This window comes from Sus scrofa, chromosome 13 (genome assembly GCF_000003025.6).
Source record: "Sus scrofa isolate TJ Tabasco breed Duroc chromosome 13, Sscrofa11.1, whole genome shotgun sequence".
NCBI classification, from domain to species: domain Eukaryota; kingdom Metazoa; phylum Chordata; class Mammalia; order Artiodactyla; family Suidae; genus Sus; species Sus scrofa.
The window spans coordinates 70755142-70780018 of NC_010455.5; the positions used below are offsets into that span (position 1 = coordinate 70755142).

General features: G+C 56.3%; 1 protein-coding gene across 2 annotated transcripts in view; it reads right to left on the minus strand.

The window, feature by feature from the left end:
• FBLN2 (fibulin 2) overlaps positions 2114-24877 on the minus strand; it is a 73176-nt gene continuing 50412 nt past the window's right edge. The window contains exons 3-18 of one of the 2 annotated variants that reach the window (XM_021069382.1): positions 24565-24676; positions 23055-23184; positions 19787-19967; positions 18861-19070; positions 18145-18258; positions 17381-17482; positions 15667-15807; positions 11615-11749; positions 9984-10121; positions 9364-9507; positions 9129-9257; positions 8632-8757; positions 6688-6804; positions 5884-6012; positions 4910-5033; positions 2114-2917 (exon numbers count right to left, since the gene is read on the minus strand). In XM_021069382.1, coding sequence (XP_020925041.1) covers positions 2560-2917; positions 4910-5033; positions 5884-6012; positions 6688-6804; positions 8632-8757; positions 9129-9257; positions 9364-9507; positions 9984-10121; positions 11615-11749; positions 15667-15807; positions 17381-17482; positions 18145-18258; positions 18861-19070; positions 19787-19967; positions 23055-23184; positions 24565-24676 — 2390 coding nt within the window. In that variant the 3' untranslated portion in view covers positions 2114-2559. The remainder of the gene's footprint in view (positions 2918-4909; positions 5034-5883; positions 6013-6687; positions 6805-8631; positions 8758-9128; positions 9258-9363; positions 9508-9983; positions 10122-11614; positions 11750-15666; positions 15808-17380; positions 17483-18144; positions 18259-18860; positions 19071-19786; positions 19968-23054; positions 23185-24564; positions 24677-24877) is intronic. The other variant, XM_021069383.1, reaches the window with a different exon arrangement.

Genomic DNA, 24877 nt, shown 5'->3' on the forward strand with positions numbered 1-24877 from the left:
ATGGTAATTTCAAGGTATAAGGACAACGTCCTGTTCAGAGGCTGCCCCTCCGAAGGAAAAAGGTAACAAGACATCAGCTCGGCAGGCTCACCTGCATGCCACTTGCCCCTATGCTTAGTTTTTCCCTGACTTATGGGTGGTGGCCAATGGCATGGCCAAAGAGGCAGGCAGAGGGCAATAAAATCTGGCCTATTCAAGGAGCACTATAGAAATCCTTATGGGGATTGGAGGGATGCCTTAAAATAGGCCAGGCCAAAGCCCTTCAGAAGAACCCTTCCAGGATCAGAAAGTGACTGGGATCAGTAAGTAGGTGCCCTGCTGGCTCTTTTGAGGTGGGTCCATGGAGTGAGTAGCCATGTGGGGGCTGCAGCACCACAGGGATGGGATGAGTCTAGACAGACTCCTCTCACACCCCCTGAGGCAAATATGTCTACGGAATTGTATCAACTAGAGAGGCAGAAGCCCTAGATGCCTATGAGGTAGAATGACTGGGGGTGGGGGTAAGGCCTGCCTCTAGCCATCTAGACGGGCTGACTCTGGGAGCCCCAGGAGGCTACAAGTGAGTCCTGACAGGAGGAGACATCTACCCTGGAAGGGGCCTTGCAAATCCAGCCCAGGGGAGATGCAAATGTTCAAGATACGCTCAGAGTGTGGGCACAGGAGGCAGCCGCAATCTGGACCACTGAATCATATTTCTTCACACCAAGGAATGCATGTCACAGCTCACGGTGCCCAACAATGGGCAGAGAGCTGTCCCCCGGGAGTCACGTTCAGGTAGAGGATAAGAACAGCATCTGAGACACTGTTGTCTACTGTAGGGGGTACTGGGGAGGGGAGATGAAGGCATGACAGGCAGCCTTCAAGCCCTCCTGAGTGTGTGCACACACTCCACAGCAGGGGTCCCAGGCAGAGCCCACCAGGCAGATTCTTCTGCTCTTCCAGGTGATCTGGGGAGGGGGATGCTGTGAAGACTACACAATTCTCCCCACAGGAGGAGGATGTAGGCATGACTACGCTTTACTCTCCCCTCTGCCACATCATCTCAACTTTCGTACATGATTTAGTTGTTCCAGGAGCAAGGCTGCAATGGTGGGTGCAGGAAGCAGGGCTGATTCCTAGGCAAGAAATTCTAACCAGACTTTTAAACTTTGATGCCGAAATTCCTAAAGGCCTTCACCCCGTCTGGCAAAATCAGGGCTGACAATGACTGTAACTGTGTTACTTGCTGGTTGAAATGGCACCTGGTCCTGGACCTGGCAGTCTACCTATAGGAATAGTGTGGATGGGCAATGCGGCCTTTGCTCTAGACTAGGACAACGGCCAAAGCAAACATTCATCCCCAAGGTGGAAGAATTAGGGTACCAATGGAGAGAGAGGAAATCGTAGCTGAGGGTGAAGGGCAAATGGGTCATGCAGTCGGGGAAAGGGAAAGGCAGCACCATGTCTGTCCAGTGCTGCTTTAGCATCTCATGTGGCTTGGAGAGAGTGGCGATGCTGTTTCCCAGCTCCATCACACCAGATGCCTAAAAGGTAAAGCCTAGCTCACTCTTGCCTTTGGAGACTGACAAGGTGGAACAGAAGCTGTGACCCCGAGTGGCCTTGTCCTGAGGACACAGAGTCATAGGATAGATGATGAGCTGGATGGATTGTTAATGACTAACTTCTCGCTGCTTACATAGCCCTGGCATCGTTGGTGAGGTCATAATACCTTTGACGATGGCCAAATACAATGAAACTGAGTTACAACCCCTGAAGGACATACACCAATGGAAAACAGCTGGCCTGAGAAAGAACTGGATTTAGCTCATCGCTATGCTAAAGCGTTCTGCACAAGCTCATCACAAGGTGCGGACAGCAGTAGGTCGGAAGGTGACATAAGTAATACAAAATGGAGGCGTCCGGGGCGTCCGGTTCCTGGACAACATGCAAACAAGCCAGCTGAGGCCCACATTTGGAGGAAAGGAGGGAAGCGGGTGGGGAAGGCAGAGGGAGAGGATGGAAGCCACCATGTTCTCCCACAGTCCTTTCAACAACCCCAAGTGAGGTCCAGGCCAGGGCCGCTTGACACCCAGCCACCATGGTCATGTGCAAACACTTCACAATAGGAAGCCAATTATCTTTTTCACTTTTTTACTTTAAAACCCTTTTGTACTATTTGAATATATATATATTTGCAATGTACATGTACTACTTTTATAATTAAACAAAAACACTTAAAAATGATTTTCTTAAAAAAAAAGTGAAGAGCTAATCACAGTGGAACATCAGAGCATCATCTTTGGGGACAGGTCACCCAGTTGAGTCCAAAAGCTCCCACGTGGTCGCCATTTCCAGTCTTGGTCACATATAGACTCTGATCCTCCCACCCCACCCACAGGGCCCCTGGAACTACCCTCCAAGGCTCCCTCTGGCCGGGGAGAGACCAAAAGTGAGGAGTGAGTCAGCAAAATTAAGTTACTTTACAGGGTGGGAGCAAACCCACTGCAGCACCCGCCCCCACCCAACGCAGACTGTCGGGGGAGGGGGAATCCGGGCTCTGCGCACGTGGCCAGCCTTGCTTCACAGGGCAAAGGTGGTGAAGAAGATGTGCATCTTGGCCAGGAAGGTGGTGACGGAGCCCTGCCGCCAGAGCTTCATCTCCACGTCCAGGGCAAAGTCCCGCGGCTCGCGCACCGACCGCTGCAGGAAGACGACGCCCGTGTAAGCGTTGAGGCGGCGCGTGCCAAAGTACCCCTCCTCATTGCCCTTGGTGATGGTCAGCGCAATGGTATCACCAGCGAAGGCGGGCACCGGGCTGATGCGGAAGATGTGTGCGGGCACCAGCAGCCCAGTCTGGAAGTTGAGACGGTAGTGCGTAATCCGCGCAGGAGCGTTCTGGCACTCCACGAAGTCCTGGCACAGGGTGCGCTCACACTTCCTGCAGGGCAGGGCAGTGCTGGGCGTCAGCGGTGGTGGGGGTGGGGATCCACCCACCCGGACATCCCCAGTCCACCCTCCGCAGGCAAGCATGCATCCTCTGCAGGCCACCAGACCTCAGGACCTCAGCTTCCTCCTAAAACCGGTTGGTAGCCTTGCGGTTTAAGGGTGGGTAAAGGGAGAGTGTGTAAACAGGCAGTGCTCAGCACGTGCAGGCAGGGACTATTGGCAGCTTGCACTGGTCCTCTCCTTCCTATTTTCATTCTGATGTTCCTCCCTCCATTTTTGCCCTGCACACTGCCCATCTGCATGGGTTCCCTGGCCAGGGTGTTTGTGTTGTTCTAATCATTTTTCAGATTCCCTTTTCTTCCATAACAGACTCTCCTTCAGAGCCATTTCCCCTTCTGACGTGGGATGGCCCACTCTCTCCCTCTCCCAGTATCAGAGAGCTCAAGGCACACCTGCGCCAGGGGAAGCCTGGGAACCCGGCCACAATAAAGGACAATGACTACAGAACCTGCACCAAACCCTGTGGAGCCCCAGGCTTCAATTTCTAAGCACAGCAACAATTTGGTCTCTTCTTGGTGCAATAAGATACTGTGACCTTCATCACTACATCCCTATCTCAAAGCTCGGTGCTTCCAAAACGGGACAATGCTCGGGCTCCAGGGTTCAGCCTCTCTAGAGCACCGTCTGAGTTCCCTGACTGGAGAACCACAGTGCACAGCCACACAGGGCCTGGGTACAAGGTCGCCAACACATGGAACTGATGCAGCACCAGGCCATGCCACACACTGGGTAAACTCAGGACGGGTTCTCACTCATCGAGTGCCCTGGGGGTGGCTTTACCATCACCCCATGTTGCTGACAGGGCAGCTGAGACCCAAAGAAGGGAGATCACCTGCCCATGGTCACCAAGACACACTCACCTAAGTGTCCCAACACACCTGCACATGGCCACCCCCCAGCAGTTGGCAGTGTGTGTACTGGCGAACAAGGCACAGTGCCAGCAGGACAACCAGGAGGTAAATCACAGGTGCAAATATGCTAAGAAGTGCCACCTGAGGCGGGCTGCATACACAGACTCGAAAGAGGGCAGCGAGGCAGAGAAAGCAGGTGTCGAAAAACCAAGCATATCACACGACAGCAGAGCCCAGATGAGAGGATGGACATGCCAAGTACTTTACAGAAATGCACATTTAGCAAGCAAAGGACAGGAAACATGGCCAAACAACCAGGAGGCGTCAATGGGCAGTGTAGTCCCCAGCATGCAGCAAGATGGCCCTTGGTGTTTCACCTCTTGGCAGTCATACCCTGTTTGTCCCTTCCCAGGGTACCCCCACCCCACTGTGTGGCCAGTGGCAGAAGTGATGATATGTCACTTGAGGTTAGGTTACAAAGGACCATCATTTGCCTTCTCGACGACCCCTGCTGGAGAAGCCCCAGCCCAGGCAAAGGCCCACATAGTGAGACGCTGAGGTTTCCCACCCAGAGCCACGAGTGGGCAGTGGGATCTGCAGCCCATCAAGCCTTCAGATGACACAGCCCCATGAGACCCTGGGCCAAAACCACCCAGCTAAACTCCTTCTTGGCTTGTGACCCTCCAAAACTGCGTGAGATAGTGACTACTTGTCACATTAAGGTGCAAAGTGTTGGAATGAGACAAGAGACAACTAACGTGGTGTGTGTGTGTATGTGTGTGTTGGAGAGGGGGTGGGGGGGACCAAAGTTTTTGTAACTCTTCTTCCTTTCATTCATTCTCCAAACTTTCTGCAAGGTGTTTTTTTGTTTTGTTTTGTTTTGTTTTGTTTGTTTGTTTGTTTGTTTTTTTGGAGCCATATATGGCTAATCAGACCACAAACCTGGCAGTGGGGCCTGTAAAGAGCAGAAGGTGGCGAAGGCAGGGGCCACCGGTCACCTGGCCTCTGCCCTGCGCAGCACAGGTTCAGAGCAAGGTCCCCAGGCCCAAGGCCAGGCAGGATGGGGTACTCACGTTTCAGAGACGCGGACATAGTTGGGAGGGCAATCAAAGCGCAGGCAGCGGAAGCTGCCCTGGATGTTATGGCAGGTCTCGGCCTCGGAGCAGTTGTGGGTGCCCAGTGCACACTCGTCCAGGTCTGGAGGGAGCATAGGAGGGCGATGGGAGGGTCCCCCAGAGCTGGAGACCCTCATCCAAGCCACCCTTACCCACCCTGGCACTCGGTCTCTGAGTAGCTCATCCTGTGGACCCTTAGTTCACATGCCACACACCCCATCTCGTCCCCTCCAGACAGCAGCCAAGGCCCTGGGAGCCCCGTGTGGTGCCGATGCAGGCACATGTGACATCCAGCCATGCCCAGACCCTTCACGGCCAGGGATGAGGGGTTAGGGAGAAGCTTCTGAACCCCCAGGTTTTCAGCTTTCAAGAGCAAAAGTCACTGTGGTGTCTGAGCTCTGAGAAGCCCACACTGTTCTGCCATCAGGCAGAACATGGCCTCGGTCTCAAAAATGAAATCATGCTCTAGTAACATAAAGCTATTTACAGAGGGCAAAATCCTCATCATTTACAGAATCCATACTGATTATTTTTCAGGTTAAAAAGCAGAGAGCTCTGTAGCTAGGAAGCTCTGGCCAACCTCTGGGACCCCTGAGGCTCCTCTTCTCCAGACTCTTCAATGGACAGGTCTCCTGCCTTTCAGAACCAGCCAGGACCCCCATCCTGCTCCTGGGCAGGACCCAGAGCGGAGTCCAAGCCTTGAAGACTCTAGGCTGGCTCAAGCAGCAGAAAGACTGCCACCTCCCTCATCCCAAGCATAGACCTCACTTAATGTGGCCTCCAGTGGCACCGGCCATTCTGTGCTCATGTACTTGGTGTCAGAGCCGCAACCACATGGCAAGCTGTGGTAGGCTTTCTATGGCTGCTCGGAGGCTGCCTGAAGCCCCAGAGGTGAGGTGGTTGGGGGGGGGGGGGGCAGACCCGTCACTCACCCTTGCAGGACCTCCCGTTGGCTGTCATGGTGTAGCCACGCTCCGGGCATGCACATTGGTAGCTCCCTGGCACGTTGATGCAGCGGAAGGTGCAGAGGACGCCGGCACCCTGAGCACACTCATCAATGTCTGCCAGAGAGAATTTCAGCCCCTCTTGAACCCCTGGGACCAACCGCTGGTGGTCAGCCTATCCCTGCCACAGCTGTGGCGCCTGAGGGCCCATTTTACAGATGAGGACAGCAGGGCAAAGAGGAAGAGAATTGCCCAGAGCTACACAGCACACAGGAAGCCACCACAAGGCCTTCTCCCTGGGGCTGCTCCATCACTGCTACGACCAGCTGGGGCCAACCAGGTAGGAGCAGGGCCCGGACAAGAACCAGCAGACTCCCGCACAACACAGGTTTGGACTGCACAGCTCTGCGTACGCAAGGGGTTTTCTCAATAAATACTGCAGTGCTGTGTGGTCCACCCTTGGGAACCTTGGATACAGAGGGTCAATCGTAAAGGTAGGGATTTTCGACTGGGGGTGGGAGGGAACCCTAACCCCCACGTCGTTCGTGGGTCAGCTGTATTTAACTCAATAGTTTATCCCGCTGAGGTCAGGACCATCATCTCCACTCTGCAAGGGAAGAGCCTGAGGTCAGAATGGGGAAGCATTTGCCTAGGGTAGCCCTGCCAGGATATGACCTCCAATATGACACTAGGCTTCTGTGTGCCCTGAGTGTCCCTGCCCAGCAGGACTCTAGGACCCAGCACATGGGAAGCAGTGCCTCTTGGAAGGGGCCCTGGGCAGAGCAGCCGCACCTATGCAGGTGTGCCCGTCTTCGGCCAGCTGGTAGCCCTGGCGGCAGTAGCACTGGTAGGAGCCGTAGATGTTGGCGCACTCTTGGCTGCAGCGCTGTGCCTCACACTCGTTCACATCTGCGAAGAGACCAGCCAGGGGATGGGGGGGGGGGGTCCTCCCAGCCCAGAGATGGGGGCCAAGGTCCCACCTCATCAGGAGCCTATCTTGAGGGACTTTTAGTTTCAGCCTCCCCTTTGGGTCACTGGGGGCTTGGAGGCCCAGAAAAGGACAAGAAGCCTGCCCGTGGCATGCAGCTGAGGCAGGGCCAGCAATGGGGCTTGCTGGTGGAGTCCCGGCCTGATGCCTAGAGGAGACAGTCACAGGGCTCACATCCAGGACTGGCCCTAAATGGGCGTGGGTAAAGGGCAAGAGCTGGCACGAGAGAGCTGGGTGAGGGTGAGAGTGAAGGGAGGGAAGATGGATCCCAGGGCCGTGAGTTCCCTGCAGGAAGGGGTGTGTCTCTCACTCATCTAACCCAGACTTGCTGAGCTCTGCAAGCTATAGTCCTGAGCTGAGCTTGGGGACGCAGCCATGAACAAGATGCACTTTGTGGAGCTGGCATTCGCGTGTACACTGGGGGAGAGCTGGGGGCAATAATTAAACAAATGGAATAACTAGTATGTCAGAAGGTGGCACGCACTTTGGATCAGGAGCAGTGTTGGGGGCTAGAGTCCTGTAGGATCTGGGGAAGCCTTCCAGGCAGAAGGCACAGTGAGAGCAAAGGCCTTGAGCTGGGAGTGTGCCCGGTGCACACAGAGAAGAGCCAGGAGGCTGGTGTGGTCAGAGCAGAGTGAGTGCGGAGGGGGTATAGGGCCTTGCAGGTCGCTGTCTGAGCCACGAACCCCAGGACCTCACAACATACTCAGTGTTCACATAAAGTGTCAAGAGGATGATGGCCAAGAAGTGAATAAATGAACCTTCCCTCAGCTCTCTGGGCCCAGCCTGGCGGGGGAGGGGCTCTCAAGGGACTGTGACACAAATGAGCGAATGGGGGCAACAGGTCTGTTTAGGGGCCTGTCCATGTGCCGTCCTACATAGCAAGCCTGCACGCTCCCCTGCCCCAGGCAGGTCCTGTCCCACAGGAGGCAGAGGGAGGGGCGCAGCCTCCCCAGGCCTCTCAGCAGACTCACCTCCCCAGGAGAGAAAGGAGGAAAGCACCTCCAGGCTGCAAAGAGCTGGGAAAGATGGGGCCAGCCACACAGGGTGGAAACCCCACATCCCCTTCCCTCACTCAACCCCCACCCCTTCACCAAGCAGCCTGGGAGCCCCCTCCACACCAGTCCCACCAGACCTGGTCCAACCACACCATGAACACAAGGGGGAACAATGTGACAGCCCCTCCCACACTCCTCCATCAACTACAGGCTCATCCCACGTAGTGAGGACTCAGCCTCAGGTCCCACCCCTTCACGTGCTTGGTTTAACTCAGTGTGTTGTTTAAGTTTAGTTCCATCAGCAACGTAATAAAACCAGCAGATGTTATGTAAATATCTACATTTCTGGCATCTGGAGAACCAAGTCAGGTCACTCTGGATGTCACTGCCCGGTGGCATCATCAGGGGTACTGCCAGGCCATCCAAGTGGCCATAGGCCTAACTCCTGTCTCACTCTGCTCCCTGCCTGTACCCCAGGGCACTGCAATCAATGACCAGGATCAGAACCGTCCAAGAGGCAGGGGCTGGGCTGCCACACCTGCCCACGAGGAGCTCCCCCCCCCCCCCCCGCCGACTGGGCGCTGACAACAGACACCCAGCCCCCAGTCTGAGATGGCTGGCAGGTCCCAGCTGGGGAGGGGGCTCTGGAAGAGAACAGCCAAGTAGCTGAGGCCAGGGCAGGTCTGGATGGATGGCAAGGGCTGGGGGCAGGGCTTAGGGCTCTGCAGAGAGCAGTACAGAGTCCAGTACCTTCACAGTGCTTTCCATCGGCAGCCAGCACAAAGCCAGAGGCACAGGAACAGCGGTAGGAGCCAAGTGTGTTCTCGCAGGTGTGCTGGCACAGGCGGCTGGGCGAGGCCCAGCACTCATTCACGTCTGGGAGGGTGGCAGGTACAGGGTGGGCTTCAATGGGGGCAGGGGTGGACTGGACGCCAGCTCCCTCAGCCCTGGAGAAGGAGAGGGACCCAGGAACCCAGAAGAAGGCAATGGGGAGGGACTGAGACAGGAAGAGGGAGCAGAAGAGGAATGCCACAGAGGTACTGGAGGGAGACCAGAGGCAGAGACATGGAACAGAGAGACACAGAAAAAGGGTGAGAAAAGAGAGTGATGAGGACAGAGTCCCAGGTGGACAGGACAGCAGGAAGGCAGTCAGGCCCAGAGAAAGGTCAGAGAAAGGCTGGTCTGGGGGAAGGGCCTGGACACCTCTCAGGGGAACTGGCGGGTCCTAACCACCAGTCCCCACCTACCAATGCAGGTCCGGCCGAAGGCGTCCCGCTGGAAGCCAGCCTTGCAGTCGCATCGGTAGGAGCCAGGGAGGTTGTGGCACACCTGGGTCTCGCTGCAGTGGTGCACGCCTGTCTCACACTCATTCACATCTGTGGGGCAGGTAAGCATGCACCCTGAGGCCTAGGCTCTCCCCTGCACGGGTCCCCCACTCCCAAGAAGCCAGGAAGGCCAGGGCCAGCAGGAGGTGGGCCTTACCCACACACTTGGTCCCGTCCTGGCTGGCATGGTAGCCACGCCCACAGATGAGCGGGTTTCTCTGGCACGTGTAGGAGCCCACCGTGTTGACGCAGCTGAAGCCAGGCTGGCAGGGCTCAGAGAGTGATGTGCACTCATTGATGTCTGTGGAAGCACATGCAGGTGACAGGGAGCCCAGTGCAGCCCCTCCCCAGGTCCCAGCATCAGAGTCCAGGGCTGCACCAGGAAGTGGCCAGTCCTAGGCCCCAGACCAGCCCAGGTCAGGGCTGTGAGGTCAGACTGTCCAGCCTGGGTGTCCCAGGGCCCGAGGAGCTTTCCCTCCCGGAACTCAGGCACTGCTGGTGAGGTTAAAAAAATAGAATACACTTTCACCTAGTCCAGGCCCACAGATGGGTAAACTGAGGCCACAAGAGAAGTAACTCAGTGAAGATCTGACAGCTCAGGAAATTAAGAGCTTCCATTCTACAAGTGCGTCCTGGGCCCAGGCACTGACACTGTGGCCACGAGAAGGAAAGAGCAAGCCAGGCCTCCCCAATCTCTAAAGCCCTCAGGGCCCACCCCCCAACCAGCCCTCCCAAAGACCCCAGGCAGGGCAGACACAGCCCTTCCGGCCCCCTCACCCACGCAGTTGCCCTCAGGGTCCTGCAGGAAGCCGTCCATGCAGCGCTGCCTTGGCTGGCAGTAGAAGGAGCCCTTGGTGTTCTGGCACGTGAAGCCCACCTGGCAGCTGTGCGTGCCCAGCTCACACTCATCCACATCTGCCACACAGACCAGGCTGGGTGTCAGGTGCAGGTGGGCCCCCAGGCCCCTGCCCACACACCCCTGCCATGACTTCAATGGTCATCCATGGTCTTCTGCATCCTGGGATGCTGCCATGGCCCATGCCAGGAGCAATGATGTCACCCCTTTGACTGAGCTCCGCCCAGTGCCAGGCGCAGTACCAAGCACTCTGAGACTACTTATTTACTCACATTAATCCAGAAGCAGGGACTCTAATGAGCCTCCTCCTTCACAGAGCAAACTGACGTACAGAACAAGAAGTCAACACCGGGTGCTCACGGGGCAGCTGAGACTCCCTCGGTCTCATTGATGGCAGACCAATGATGTGCATCTGTCTGCAGTCCATCCATCCACCCACTTTGGTTTCCAAGGTTTCTACCACTTTCCCACAGCAGCCCAGCCACAGGTGTGAGCCAAAGGCCTGGGCTCATCTCCCAGCTCATCCCACCTCTGCTCAGTGCCCAGCTCAGGGCCTCATAGTGGGTGTGTCTATCCACCCCCTGAGCTCAAGCCAGACCTCAGGGCCACTTCCCATCTCTATATTCCTTGCAGCAAGGGAACATGTCTATGGGTATCACCTCCTGGGTGATTCTTCTGAACGCTTTTAGTTAAAAATGAAACACTTCCTATCACGTGTGAAGGAGACTCCCAACTCCCTGCCCAACTGGGCCTGCGAGCCCTGCACCCCCCTTCCACCAGCAGTGTATCCCACCAGACCTTTCTGTCTTTGCGCAAAGACCCCTCCCCTGCCTAAGGGCCTGGCACTTGCTGTTCCTTCTGCCTGGAAAACCCTTCCCAGGGTTTCTCATCCTGCAGGTTTCTACCTGGACATCACCTCCAGGGGGCTGGCCTCTTTGGACTTGCACCTATAGCACACCAGCCCCAGCCACCCACCATCCTGGTGTATCCCTGCACCCCCGCCCCCTCATCAAGAGGTCGGCAACAAGAACACACCCCCACAGGCACCCCTGCCACCTAGAATCCTGCCAGGCCCCTAAATAGAGCTGGAGAAGCATCTGTTGAAACAGATTAATGGAAATTCTCTCCTCTTAGGAGGTTAGAATTCTCTGGAAGAAGGACAGAAGTGACCCTTCTATGGAGCTCCACCTCAGCGTATAAACAGGGAAACCAGGGCATAGGGAGAGGAATAACTGACCTATACACTCACCTTGCCCCCACCAGCCCCCAGCCGTGGATGCCCACCTCTGCCCTAAACACCATCACCTGGGGTCTTCCTACAGGCAAAAAACCCAAGTGCTGGGAGCTTGCCAGAAGCAAGACTCTGGGCGGGCCAGGGGCAGGTATGGTCCAGGGCGGGGCAAGATGAGCGGGGGCCTCCAGCCAGCCCTCCTCCCCTGTGCCAGGAGCCCAGCTGCCAGTCAGGAGGGAGGGCGGGTCAGGAGGCTGGGTGGGGAAGGTCAGGGGCAGGGTGAGGTGGGTGGGGGCGGGGTCTCCAGCTGGCCTTCCTCACCTGTACATTCGCCATCCTTGAGCATATAGCCAGGCTCACAGGTAAGAGCCTTGTAGCAGCGGAAGGAACCCACCGTGTTCACGCAGTGCTCGCTCCGGCTACATGTGTGCATATCCGTCACGCACTCGTTGATGTCTGCAGGAAGGGCAAGGCTGTCATGGGCTGGGAGATGCCCCCAGAAGGCATGGAGCCAGCCAGCCCTGCCCTCAAGGTGCTGGTCTCCCACAGAGCAGCACAGTTGAGGCTGATGCACCCCCCGACTCTGTCTGTGCAACCACTCATTCAACAAAGATTTATGGAGCACCTGCCAGGTGCCAACAGCACTACGCTTGACCCCACGTGTATGTCGTGAACAGGACTGACAGAAACCCTGCTGTGGTGGGGACTCTCGGAGGAGGCCCAACAGGTAAACACACCTAACAGGGAGGGAGATCATAAGCCTTGTGGATGATGCAGGGGGTGAAGGAGACAAGGATGCTGAGGTGCAGGGGGTGGGCGCCACTTAAGTAGGAGGTCGAGGAAGGATCCTCAGAGCAGAGGACATGAGGTAGCATTTGAAGAGGTGACAGGATGAGCCCTGCAGGTATCCCAGGCAGAGGGGACAGCCTGCCAGGATCAGGGGATGCCCCCAGGGGTGTGGCTGCGGGGATTGCAGGGTGCTAGGAGATGTAGGGAAAGGTGGGAGCACAGAGGATTCCAGCAGAGGAGGAAGTGAGCTGTGACCTTGTCTCCTGGCTGAGTGCCAGTACTCCAGAGGTAAGGGGTTATTAGAATAGGAGATGCTGGGTCCTAGGCTGCCATCTGAGCAGGCGAGGAGAAGCAGCTGGGTTCTGGAAGTACTGTGAAGGTCAAGCTGACAAGATCTGTGATGGAGAGGACAGAGAGAAAAAGGGAAGCCAAGAGGTCTGCAGAGCTTCCACGCAGACCTCTTGAGGTGAGGGCTCCCGGGTCTGGGAGGAGCAGGCCGGAAGTGTGGGGGGCTCTTGTGGTCACATTGAGTTTGAGAGTCACAGAAGGGGTCTGTGTGGAGATATTGGGAGTGGTCACTGTTGAGGTCACCTGAAGGACAGGACACAGAGGCCAAGGACTGACTCCAGGGATGAGCAGCTGGGGAGGGGAGAAGCCAGCAAAGGAGAGGCAGCATCAGGGAGGGCAGACGAGACCCAGAGAGGTAGCCAACTCGGACGTCCCTGCAGGCCAGGTGCAAAGGATGCGTAGATGACACCCACCTGCCCCCCCAAGCTTCACCTGGCACGGGAGACACACAGCCTGCTGATTTGTTCATTCCCTGGACACAGCTTAACCAGCACCTATTCTATGCTAGGCCCAGGTGGCCCAGTGGTGTGTTGGCCACAGCCTCTGCCGTCAGGGAACTGCCTGCCAGCAGGGGAGGCAGGACAAGTGGGGGGAGGCAGGAAAAAAGCTGCACAGTGCCTGGCCCAAGCCAGAGCACTGGCCACTCTGGGTCCTGTGCTGTCAGAGCTTTTGTCAGGGAGCAGTGACGGCTGAGCTGAGCCTACAAGGATGAGGGAACCAGGGCGAGATGAGGGGGCCAGGGCTGCGGGGTGAGAGAGCCTCCCAAGCTCACAGGTGAGCCAACTGGCATACAAGCCTGGCTAACCCTGTTTTGGGTAGGGGTGAGGGGAGGAAAAGGGGGAGTTCTTGGCCCGCGCTTTCCAAGGAAGGCTTGGCTCAGCCCAGCCCTCTGATTTATAGGCCGGATTGACAGAGGGAGACATGTTCCCAGGACCCCAGAAACATCACAGGCCAGGAGGCCCCACAGCTTGGGAGGAACCATGGTGATAACAGCAGACACCACTGGCTGAGGCTCACTAGGGATTGGAGAGCCTACAGGAACCGCCTCTCCATTGGCCTGAGATAAGGGGATGGGACTGGACCAGCCTGGATGTGGCAACAGCAATAACAGAACCAGGTCCAGCCCTTTCCCCGTGGCTGCAGAGTGGGCCCACAGCCAGGGGCTCCTATCCCCTCAAAGCCCAGCCCACCAAGAACACTTTTCCCAGGGCCCAAGATAGTCCTAGGAGAACAGGGCACAAAAGGCAAACAGCAAAGCACAGGAGATTCCCCACAAGTCTATTAGAAACCCTCTGGACTTGGTACCACCCAATACTGTCCCACTTCAGCTTATCTACCTCCAGTGATGGGGAGTTCACTACCTCTCCAGGCTGCCTGAATATAAGATACTTGCTCAGTCACAACAATGACATCAAACACTAGCAAGTTCTTCACGTGGACTGACTCATTTAATTGACACAGAGATCCTTTGAGGTGGGCGCCATCCCTCTCATTTCGCAGGTTAGGAAACTGAGGCTCAGAGAGTTTAAATAACCAATCTCAGGTCTTACAACTACAAAGTGGCGGAGCCCTCCAGCATGGCTGCAGAGGCCTAGTCTTCATCCGGGCGCCTGTCTCCCATCTCAGCAGGCAGGGTTAACGGACCACGCCTGTAGCTCACCAAGGCACCGCAGAAGACACGTCTGGAGATGAATAGGTGATGGACAGAACAGGTGCTCGCAGGTGAAACGAACACGTAAGTGGAACACAATGACAGAGAGGAGACCTGAGGTCTGTGCAGGGTAAGTAAGGAGGGAAAGACTGTAAGAAGGACCATAAACTTTGCTGAATGGGATGTACGTTTGCCCTTTGATCCCAGCACACATTTCCAACTGCCCATGGACCCCTTTCAGGACAAGGTCTTCTCTCCAGGCCACCAGGGAGGCCTGCACACCCACGTCCCGGGAGGGGTACTCCCAGGCCCCAGAGGGCCGTCTTCGCAGACACACAGAGAGACACAACCCACACAGGAGAAGCTGTCCCGCTGCCGACAAGGTGGCTCTGCAGGGCACATGTTATGCCGGTGGCTGGAGGCCGGGGGCAAACATGTCTGCAGTGGCCACTCAGCCCGGCACCGCAGGCCTGGGTGCCCAGCAGTGGAGGGTGAGGAAGAGGACATGTCCAGACTGGGCATGGTCCCCAAGCACAAAGATGACAGATGGGGGTCGGGCACGTGCCCTGAACGCACTGTGCATTCCTCCCTCCCTCAGGCCCTTCCCGATTCCCAAGTCCCAGCCATCCTTGGAGACAGTGTACAAGCCCCCTGCTCCAGGAAGTGTGCCTAGAGTGGCTGGAATGACCACTCCCTTGGCCCGTGTCCCTGCCATCACATTTCCTGCCCTGAGCCCCTGCTACTCTAGGTCCCTGTTCAGGTCCACTATGTTTTTTCCCTTGCGAAAACATCAGATCCCCCTCAGCCATGGGAGAGCACCAAGTCCTTGCTGCCCACAGAGCATGCTCAGGGCCGGCCTGGCCCAGCTCACAGGGGCACTGAGAGGGAGGAGGATGGACCCATCCCTGGGCACCAGCCCACCCAGGCATAGCTCCTGCCAGTCCCCAAACCCCTGGGTTAGAGGTGAGGAAACAGAGACGCCCCTGCACAGGGTCACACCACAAATGAACGCCTCGCTGGGGTGCAAAGCCACCTCTGTCCAACCCTGGCTCCACCCAGTTGCCTGGGAAGGGACTGTGGACACATCTAGGGACAATTCTAGCAGCTGATGCCATATGCTCACTGTGCGCCAGGCTCTGGCTATACCACAGACATATATATAACCTCCAGGGCAGAGCCGTGCCCTCGGTGCCCCCATTTTACAGATGATAAAACAGGGTCTTGGGAGGGTTCAATACCACAGAGATATCAGGGGCCCTGCTTGGAACCAGGCCTCCCTGTCTCCAGACCCAAACACCTGACCCTGCCACCCTCGTGTCTCTGTGACCTCATTTCAATGACCAGCCAGGTCCCACCTGGCTGGAGTTCTGACTCAGGCACGTCCCTGGGGAAGGCGGCTTCCCGGTGGTGACGGTGGACAAGCAGGACAGGACACCAGGACACAAAGGGTAAGACGTGGAGCATGGTGCTATGCTGAGAGCTCACATGTTAAGGGCAGACCCTTCAGCATGTGGCTGTGATGCAGGGCGCTGGGCGTGGAGCAGAGCAGAGGCCACGGTGGCGGCGGGCAGGGGCCCTGGCTTACCCACGCACTTCCTGTGCGGGTTGAGGAGAAAGCCCTCAGCACACAGCACTGTGTGGTTGACACAGTAGAAGGATCCCAGGGTGTTCACACAGAACTGTCGCCGGCTACAATCATGAGCACCCAGCAGGCACTCGTCTTGGTCTAGTGACAGCCGCGGGAGGAAAAATAAAGGGCTGTTAGAGGGGCGTGGCCTCCAGTGACAGGTGGGAAAACTGAGACCCGAAAGGGGGTAGGGGCCTTCCCAGGGCCTCCTAGCCCCTCAGCGGTCCCTCTGGGCTTTGGGCCCCTTCTGAGTTTATCCATTTGGAGCAGGAGCCCTAGTAAGAACAGGTGGCATGATGAGGCCTGCAATCTGGACCTTTAAAGACAATCTTGAGCTGTCACTGATGGTAACATGTTGGCTAGAGCCCAGCAGGACTCCTCTGCAGGGCAGGATGCACCCTCAGGCATCCTCTGTACCCTGTGTCCTGGACCCCATGGCCTTTACTGCTGGGGGTCCTGCAGAGAGGAAGGGAGGCCTAGAGGGACAGCAACACAGGCCCATGGCCTGAAGGGGTCCCAACCAGGACAGGTGCAGTCCTCACATCTTCAGGGCCCTGGGAGACAGTGGGAAAGCCAGATCTGTCCCCACCATCTGAGAAATGCTGTGTGCCCTAGGAAAATCTGCAGCCCTCTCTGGGCAGAAGGATGGTTTTTGTCCACACCAGAACTGGCTCAGACAAGGGGCTAGAGGTGGGGGTCTCAGCTTCTGGCAAGGATATGGGTCTTTTCTCAGACTTAATCCTGTTAACCCTGGACCTCCACCAGCGTCACATCTCCTGGACCTGAACCAAAGCATTTCCTGGACCATCTGCTGGCCCCATGCCTGTCCTACCTCCAGACCCAAGGAGCTCAAGGCCTCTCAGCTGCTCCCCAGGCATCACTCACTGTGATGATCATCTCAGCACATGCCGAACCCCATGGCCCCATTTCACAGTGGGAGGTCCCAGCCCACAGAGGTCCCACTGGGACAAGACACAGACAGAGCAGGGCACAGGTGACAACGGATGTACTTTTAGACCCTTCTGTGAAGGCAGAGTCACAAACATTCACTGCCCCCTCCTTGGTTTCAGAACAGCACAGAGAATTTGCCATCCAGCTGCCTGGCTCCCCATTGGCCAGTGGGAGGGATGTCCTGCCTGAGGACCATCGGCAGGCACTGCCCTCTGTCCTGGCTCCTTCCATGGCTGGAACAGCGGTATGGTGGTCACAAACAAACTCAGGCCACTCAGATAGGACCACCCTTGAGGAAAGCGCTAGATGGAGTGAGGTCCAGGGATTCTGGGGCTCTTCCCCAGACCTGCTGGGTTGGAGGTCCAGGGCGATGTGGACATCTCAGGATCTGTGGGGTCCCAGGCCCAGGTGACCCTGCCACACCCTGTAGTTTGAGAAGACCAGCTCCAGGGAGGGCAGGGCAGCATGATGGGAGTGGCAGGGCTGTGGCCAGCCCGCATGCCCAGCTGAGCTAAACACACAACTTGTGTGCAGGATATGAGAGGAGGCAGCTGCTTTAGCTGCTGACTTGCAGCTCGCTGTTAGGGCAGCTGAACCTGTGCCCACAGTGAGTTTTAGGCCAAAACCACCCCACCGCATTCGGCTTGTCTGTCCCGCTCCACACCACTGCAGGCCAGCTCAGGTGTGCACAGTTGCGTGGTGGCCCCCAGGTGACACTCACCTTCGCAGGACACGCCGTCTGCCATGATGGCGTAGCCAGGGAAGCAGGAGCACATGACGGTGTCCCTGATGACAGTGCACACCTGCTTGCAGGGCCCATTGTCTGCAAGGAACCACACAGAAATCAGAGACGAGCAAGCCGGTCCCTGCTTCCCTGCCCTCTGCCCAGCTTCAACCTACAGGCAGAGAGGCTGGGACCTGAGGACCCCACTCCTGACCCTTTTACAAGGTCAACCCTTCAATCCACTTCAATCCACTTCTACATCGGCTGGGGTCTGGGATGATGACCTGGGTCCTCCACCACCACTGGGACAAACCCCTCGCTCTGGTAACAGGGATGAGAGAGGAGACAGAGAAAGACAACAGGGAGGAACACAGAGGAACATGGCACAGGGGCAGAAGGTGGAGGAGAGGACGTGGGGGAGAGGAGGGAGGTGACAGAGAGGAAGACGGCAGAGGAGAGGAGGCGGGAGGCAGAGGACTTCTGTCACTGAACGCAGGCTCCAGGACTCCTGGGTGAGGGTTTCATGCTCTCCACTTTCTGGTAACTGAGACTAAAAGCAGCTGATGGGCCATCCTGGGTCACAGGCGCTTGCCCCAGGCTGCACCTCTCCCATTCTCACCTCTTGCAGCTCCTCACCTGACCTCTGACTGAGACACTAAGTGACACCCCCAGAAGCAGCCCTTGGCAGGGGCCACCTTGCACCCACCCAGCCTGGAGTGGGGGTCGGGGGGAGTCTCACTGCCTGCCTGTGGCTGGGTTACCTTTGCAGGTGTTGGGCTGTGGCACTGGCAGCGCGATGGTGTTGGGGGCCACCTGGGAGGATTCAGGCCTCAGCGCGGACTCCTCTGTGGTCTCTGGCTGGGGGCGGCCACCATCTGTCAGGGCGAGCAGACAGGAGGGGCCTCATGTCTTTAAGCCAGGCCTCAGGCCTGAAAAGGCATCACGCGCCAAGGGGCACTCAACAAAGGGGGCCTGGCCTCACACCCCCACCCCCACACCCCCACAGGAGAGGAAGCTGAGGCCCAGGGAGGCATGGGGCTCAGGCAAGGCCCATCTCACAACTAATCCAGCCAGAGGGAGATGGAGGGGAAAGTTTCTGGACTCAAAGGACTCTATCCCTGGAAGCTGGCAGGGACAAGTCCTTCTGGCCCAGGTGCTGGGGTAGACTCCTGGGCTGCCCTCCAGGGCTTGACCTCTGCAGGCCACTGTTAGGGGACACAGATCTGGTTGGTGGGGCCTCTGTAGCCCAGGTCCTGGTGCTGCACTTGAATTCAGGGCAGGGCACTGGGGCTGCCCTGCAGATAGAACTCCAGAAGGATGCCTGTTCATCTGGCTTCAAACCCATCGCTGGGGACTCCAGCACCTGCAGGTTCCAATGTGTGGGGTTGCGGGAGGGGAAGGACCCCATGGTCCTCAGCCCAGGAACACCTGCTCTGCTGGCAAGATCAGCGCTGGCCCTGACTATCCAGGCCCTCACCTGGACGGCAGGTACGGCGATCATCCTGCAGTGAGAAGCCAGGAAAACAGGCACAGCGGTAGGAGCCCACGGTGTTGATGCAGAGATGCTGGCACAGCTCCCCTGGGAGAAGCAGGCACTCATCCTGGTCGTCGCCTGGCAGACTGTTGGGCAGCTCAGTCTCCGTGCCCAGCGACAGGGCCTCCCGGCTCGCCAGCTCTGCCTCTGAAACTGGGGTAGTGGTCTGTGCTCATGACGGGAGCCAGGTTAGTCGCAGCAAGTGGCAGAGACCACAAGCCCTCAGGAAATCAGATCAGGTCCTCACTAGACTTTCTGTGTGCTCAGCTGAGACAGCATGAAAAGGATGGAGGGTTGGGTGAATGGATGACTGGATGGAGGGGTGGGTGGGTGGATGGAGGGGTAGATGGAGGGGTGGGCAGATAAATGGATGGGTGGGTAGGTGGAAGATGAAGGAAGGATGGATGGCAGGGTGGATGAAGGATGGAGGGATACCCGATGGGTGGGTGGGTGGGTAGATGGATGGTATGTGGCTGGATGAGAGGAAGGGGGAGTGACTGTTGGAGAGACAGACCAGAGAATGGGTAAAATATGTGGGTAGATGGGGAGGAAAACTACAGATGTGTAGGTGAACAAAGAAATAGGAGTGTGGGTGGGTAGGTGGGTGGAGAGTGGGGAGAGATGGGTGGTAGGCAGTGAGTGAAGGAGTTGGTAAGTGGAAAATTGAATGAGATCACCATCTTGGAAATAAGAGGACAGTCCATCATCAGAGGCCACAGAAGAACTCTGTCCATCGTTAGAGAATTTGTGCCTCAAACCATAGACAAAGGAGGACCAGGGTCCCCACAGAAGGCAAGAGAGCATGCAGCCTTGCCCAGAAGCCCTGGCAGCTATCCCCAACCACCACCTGGCTGGGGAACATCACCCACCTCTCTGTGGTGCAGCCTCGGGCTCCGGAGGCCGACGGACCTCAGGCACAATGAGGGGGTCCTCACCCTCACAGCAGGACAGCATGACGTGGTTGCAGGGGTAGCCCAGGTTGGGGTTGGACTCGCACGCCTGGCCCTCGGCCCGCACGCGGAGCCCCAGACCACAGCAGTCACAGCATTGCTATAGAGAGACCTGTGGTCACCGCCCAGCTCCTTTGGCCTTCCCTATGGCCTGTGAGCCCATGGGACTCCCTCAGGGCCCCTGGGCTCAGGGGAGGGCCTGATAAATGGAAGCAAATTCACCCCTGTCTTGTTTCTTCTGCCCAGGATGTGCTCTCTGGGGCAGAGGTGTCGTCTGTCCCCATTTCCCACGTCTGGCTTAGCTAATGCAAGTTTTTTGCAATAATTCATAAATGGCCTTTTGTGAAAACTACAGGTTAACACCCAGCCACACCCACTAACTGCCCGAATATTTACTAACAGACTCCAATTCTATTCAGGTGACCTAAAAGGCACCCTTGCTCAGGGTCCCTTAAAGTTACAGACAGGGTCACTGGGTGAAGCTTTCAGGACAGCTTTCACTGGAGTTGAATCAGCTTGAAAGAACTTTTTTTTTTTTGGCCACACTTGTGGCATATGGAAGTTTCTGGGTCAGGAATCAAAACTGCACCACAGCAATGACCCAAGCTGCTGCAGTGACAAAGCCAGATCCTTAACCTGCTGTACCACAAGGGAACTCCAAAAGTACATCTTTTTGCTCTCCCTCATCCTCCTTTTTGGAACAGATGTGATGGCTGGAGCGGTAGCAACTATTTTGGGTCATGAGGTGTTTTTTTTTTTGGTCTTTCAGGGCCACACCTGTGGCATATGGAGGGTCCCAGGTTAGGGTCCAACCAGAACTGTAGCCGCTGGCCTACACCACAGCCACAGCAACGCGACCTATACTATAGCTCAGGGCAACACTGGATCCTTAACCCACTGAGCAAGGCCAGGGATTAAACCCGTGTCCTCATGGATGCTAGCTGGGTTCACTAACTGCTGAGCCACGATGGGAACTCCTCATCAGGTGATCTTGAAGACGGAAATTACAAGCTAAAGATGACTGAGCAGAAATACAGAAGCCTGAAGATATTGTGTGGATTCACCCCTATCCCAGACTGCCTGCCTCCAAAAATAGTCTTTAATTTGTCTAAACTACTGTGGTGGATGGATTGCAATAAGAGCCCCAGGTGTTCACTAGGTCTACTGTGACAGTGCAGTTTCTCCTGTTGAAAGAGAGGGGACATTTCACAGCCTCGTGACAGTGCCTCATGACTTACCTTGGCCAACAGGATGAGATAGAAGTGACAGTGTGCCCATTTTGAGCCCTGGCCACAAAAAACCTTGCACACATCTATCCCCATGTTGGAACCCTGCCTAGCCACCACCTGAACAAGCCCATGCAACCCTCCTGGAGATTGATACCACATGGAGCAGAGAAACATGGTCCCAGCTATGGCCATCCTAGATCTAGTGCCAGCAGAGCCATTAGCTGGTGGCAGACATGTAAGTGAGCCCAGCCAAGGTCAGCAGGGCATGGGCAAGGTCAGCAAAGTGACCCTGACTCATGAATCATAATCATTACACAGCAGAAGCTCACTTACTCCAGGCTGCACCCCCCAATGGTAAACATATCCACATAGGGACGACCCACCACATACTTCACAGCCAGCATTTCCCCTGATCCTCACCATCACCTGAAAAACATGGACTATTATGCCTATTTTATAGGTCTAGAAGCTAAGGCTCAGAAAAGAGGACTTGTCCAGGGCCAAGCCTATAAACATAAATGCCTTTTTTTTTTTTTTTGGACTTTTTAGGGCCGCACTAGCAATATATGGAGGTTCCCAGGCTAGGGGTCAAATCAGAGCTGCTGGCCCACACCCAGTCATAGTAATACCAGATCCAAGCTGCGTCTTCGACCTACATCACATCTCAGGGCAACGCTGGATCCTTAACACACTGAACAAGGCCAGGGATTGAACCAGCATCATCATGGATTCTAGTCAGGTTCATTGTCACTTTGCCACAACAGGAACTCCAAAAATGCAATTCTAAACTTTCCCATCACCAAGGCCCATTCCCTATTATCAGCTGTTTTATTTGAAAAAATTGACCCCAACGTGATAAAGATCAAAGTCAAAATCCTCTACCAAATGGTGCCCTCCTCCAGAGGTCCCTATGACAGTCATCTAGGCTCATGACATTGTGGTTTCCTCAACTCTGTCCCCTTCTCCCCCACAAACACCTCCTTTTGTGATTTTTTTTTTTTTTTTGTCTTTTTTTGCTATTTCTTGGGCCGCTCCTGAGGCATATGGAGGTTCCCAGGCTAGGGGTCGAATTGGAGCTGTAGCCACCGGCCTATGCCAGAGCCACAGCAACATGGGATCCGAGCCGCGTCTGCAACCTACACCACAGCTCACGGCAACGCCGGATCGTTAACCCACTGAGCAAGGGCAGGGACCGAACCCGCAACCTCATGGTTCCTAGTCGGATTCGTTAACCACTGCACCACGACGGGAACTCCCTCCTTCTGCGATATTCCCTGAAAGTGCTCGACTGCCGTATTTGCCCTCATCTTCTACTGCACAGGCAGCCAGCTGTCTGTTTTCCCTCCATCTCAATTTGCATTGGGCACATGTCCTCTCCAGAATCAGGACTACAATTCCCAGCCCTCCTTGCAGCTAGCAGCCAGCCACCAGCTTAAGTTCTAGCCAATGTGATATAAAGGGATGTACTTTCTGCCCTCAAGAGAGGGGCTGTTTTTACATCCAGGCTAACTCAGCATTACTCACAGCAGCCAAGAGGCAGAAGCAACCCAAGTTCCGTCAACAGAGGACGGATAAACAAAATGTGGTCGATCCATACCAGAGAATGTGATTCAGTCTTGAAAAGGAGGGAAGTTGTGACACATGAGAGAACACAGATAAACCCTGGGGACATTATGTTCAATGAAATGCCAGTCACAAAAGAACCAGAAAAGAAAAAGAAAGCCCCCTGAGGGCAGCAATTTTTGCCTGTTATTCATTTCTGCATTCTTACTGCCTAAAACAGTGGCCAGCACACACTGATGCTCAATCACTATCTCCTGGAGACGAGTGATGTTTTCTGTGCAGATGAATAGCTTCCCCACCCCGCAACCTCTGGAGTAAATGTCCTTCCCCTGGAGCAGCCCTGTGGCCCTCAAGGACCTTCAGGCTCAGGCCACAATGCCCCAAGTCATGCTTGCCTTGTACAGGGAGACACTGCAGGTGTCATTGTCCTCGTCCCCGCAGGCCTCGCCCTCCTTAGCCCCCATGACACCGGCCACGCAGCTCTTCTCCTTCAAGTAGGACACACAGCAGTGCTTCTGGGCTGTCCTGCAAAGAGATGCACACTTCAGCCCCACCAACTCCCCTGGACCCCTGGGGACCCCTAGGAAGGGACCACAGGCCCCGCTTCACAGTGGTGGAAGCTGTGGCTCAGGAGGGGGAGCCTGCTGAGGTCTACTGCAGGCAGGGCCCAGACTGGTGTCAGGGGCAGCAGCCAAGCCAGCACATCCCCACTGAGTGACATGGGCCCTGTTCCCACCTCTGGAGCCCTCTGGGCTCTGGATACCTGATCCATGATGGAGCAGGTCAGTACTCCAAGTCCCCCAGGACTGAAAAGGAAAGGAAAGGATCTCAGGAAGTGCGATCAGCCTAGAGGAAAACAGCCTCTGGGATCCCTGGTCATGCCTCCAATGCCTAGGGCTGCCAGGCAGAGACAGCTGATGAGCCAGCACACAAAATGCTGGGGGGTGGTGCATGAAAAGGTGGGATTTAGTCCCACTTGAGGAAGGGCATGTCCCAGAAGGCCCATCCAGTGATGAGCTGACTGTCTATGAAGTAGTGAGCGTCCCGTCACAAGAGGGATACAAGCACACACTAGATAACTTAGCTCCAAACCCTAAAAAATCCATGCTCTAATTCCCAGGCCACCCACATTGCTGGGACATCTGAGGAGAAAGGAAAGGGCCAAGGCTCGAATTTACATGTTTCTAAAGGAGGCACTGTGGGCCAGACATTAGGTAACACAGGGTCTAATACTGGCCATGCTCCCAATGAGCTGTGTGGCTTTGGGTGAACAACACCACCTCTCTGAACCTTATCTCCTTATCTGGAGAGAAGAATAGGCTGGAAAAGACAGCATCCCTGGAAAAAAAGAAGGGGTGAATGGCTGGCCAGGATGTCTCCTGAGCCCGGCACAGGGAGAACGTGGGTATAAAGGCTTCCTTTGTTGAGAACACTACTGTCAGAAGCAATTGGAAGAGGCAGCAGAGGACAGCGAGAAGCTGGCCTTTTGGAGACCCCAGAGGAGCAAAGTGGAGAAAGGAAGGGGGGCTGAAGGTCTGGCTCAAAGCTGAGGAGGGAAAGCCCATGTGGACTGAGCACGGCTCAGCAGTGCAGCACCTGGTGAGAGAAGTACCTAATTGCTCCCAAGTGCTAGTGGTCCCTCAACGCCGGCACCCAAGTGTGTGTTCTTCCGAACATGCTCCCTAGGCCGGTGACAAGCCTGCTGGTTAGTCTGCTCCTGGGGCTGGTCCTGGGCCCCCCACCCTGGAGCCCAGCCAGCCGGCCCCAAGCAGTGGCATCCAATGGCCCACATGCACGTGGACACAGGCGGCTCAGTGCTCACCTGGTGCTGGGGGCCTGGGGAAAGGGCACAGGAAAGTGGGGCCAGCAGCCGGGTACTCCACCTGCTCAGGGTGCCTGCCCTACCTGCACACGTCGCCCTCGGCACCACTCTCGGGGATGTCCAGGCACTCGTCATTGTCGATGGCCCACTGCTGCCCAGCAGCACAGCATGTCTCAATCAGGTCCTTGGTGGACACTGTGGGTGGCAACACAGGCAGAGTCACCACATGGAGGGAGTGTGCGGTTTCCAGGTGTCTGGGGTCAGCAGGTTTAGTAGATGCTGCTGGGGCCAGGCTGGATCCCCGCCACTGGGCAGGAAATAGCCTGCTGCCCATGCAGGTGGCTGCCAGCAGCTCACAAGTGCACCTTCCCTGCAGACTGCCTGGGAGGGCTGCGT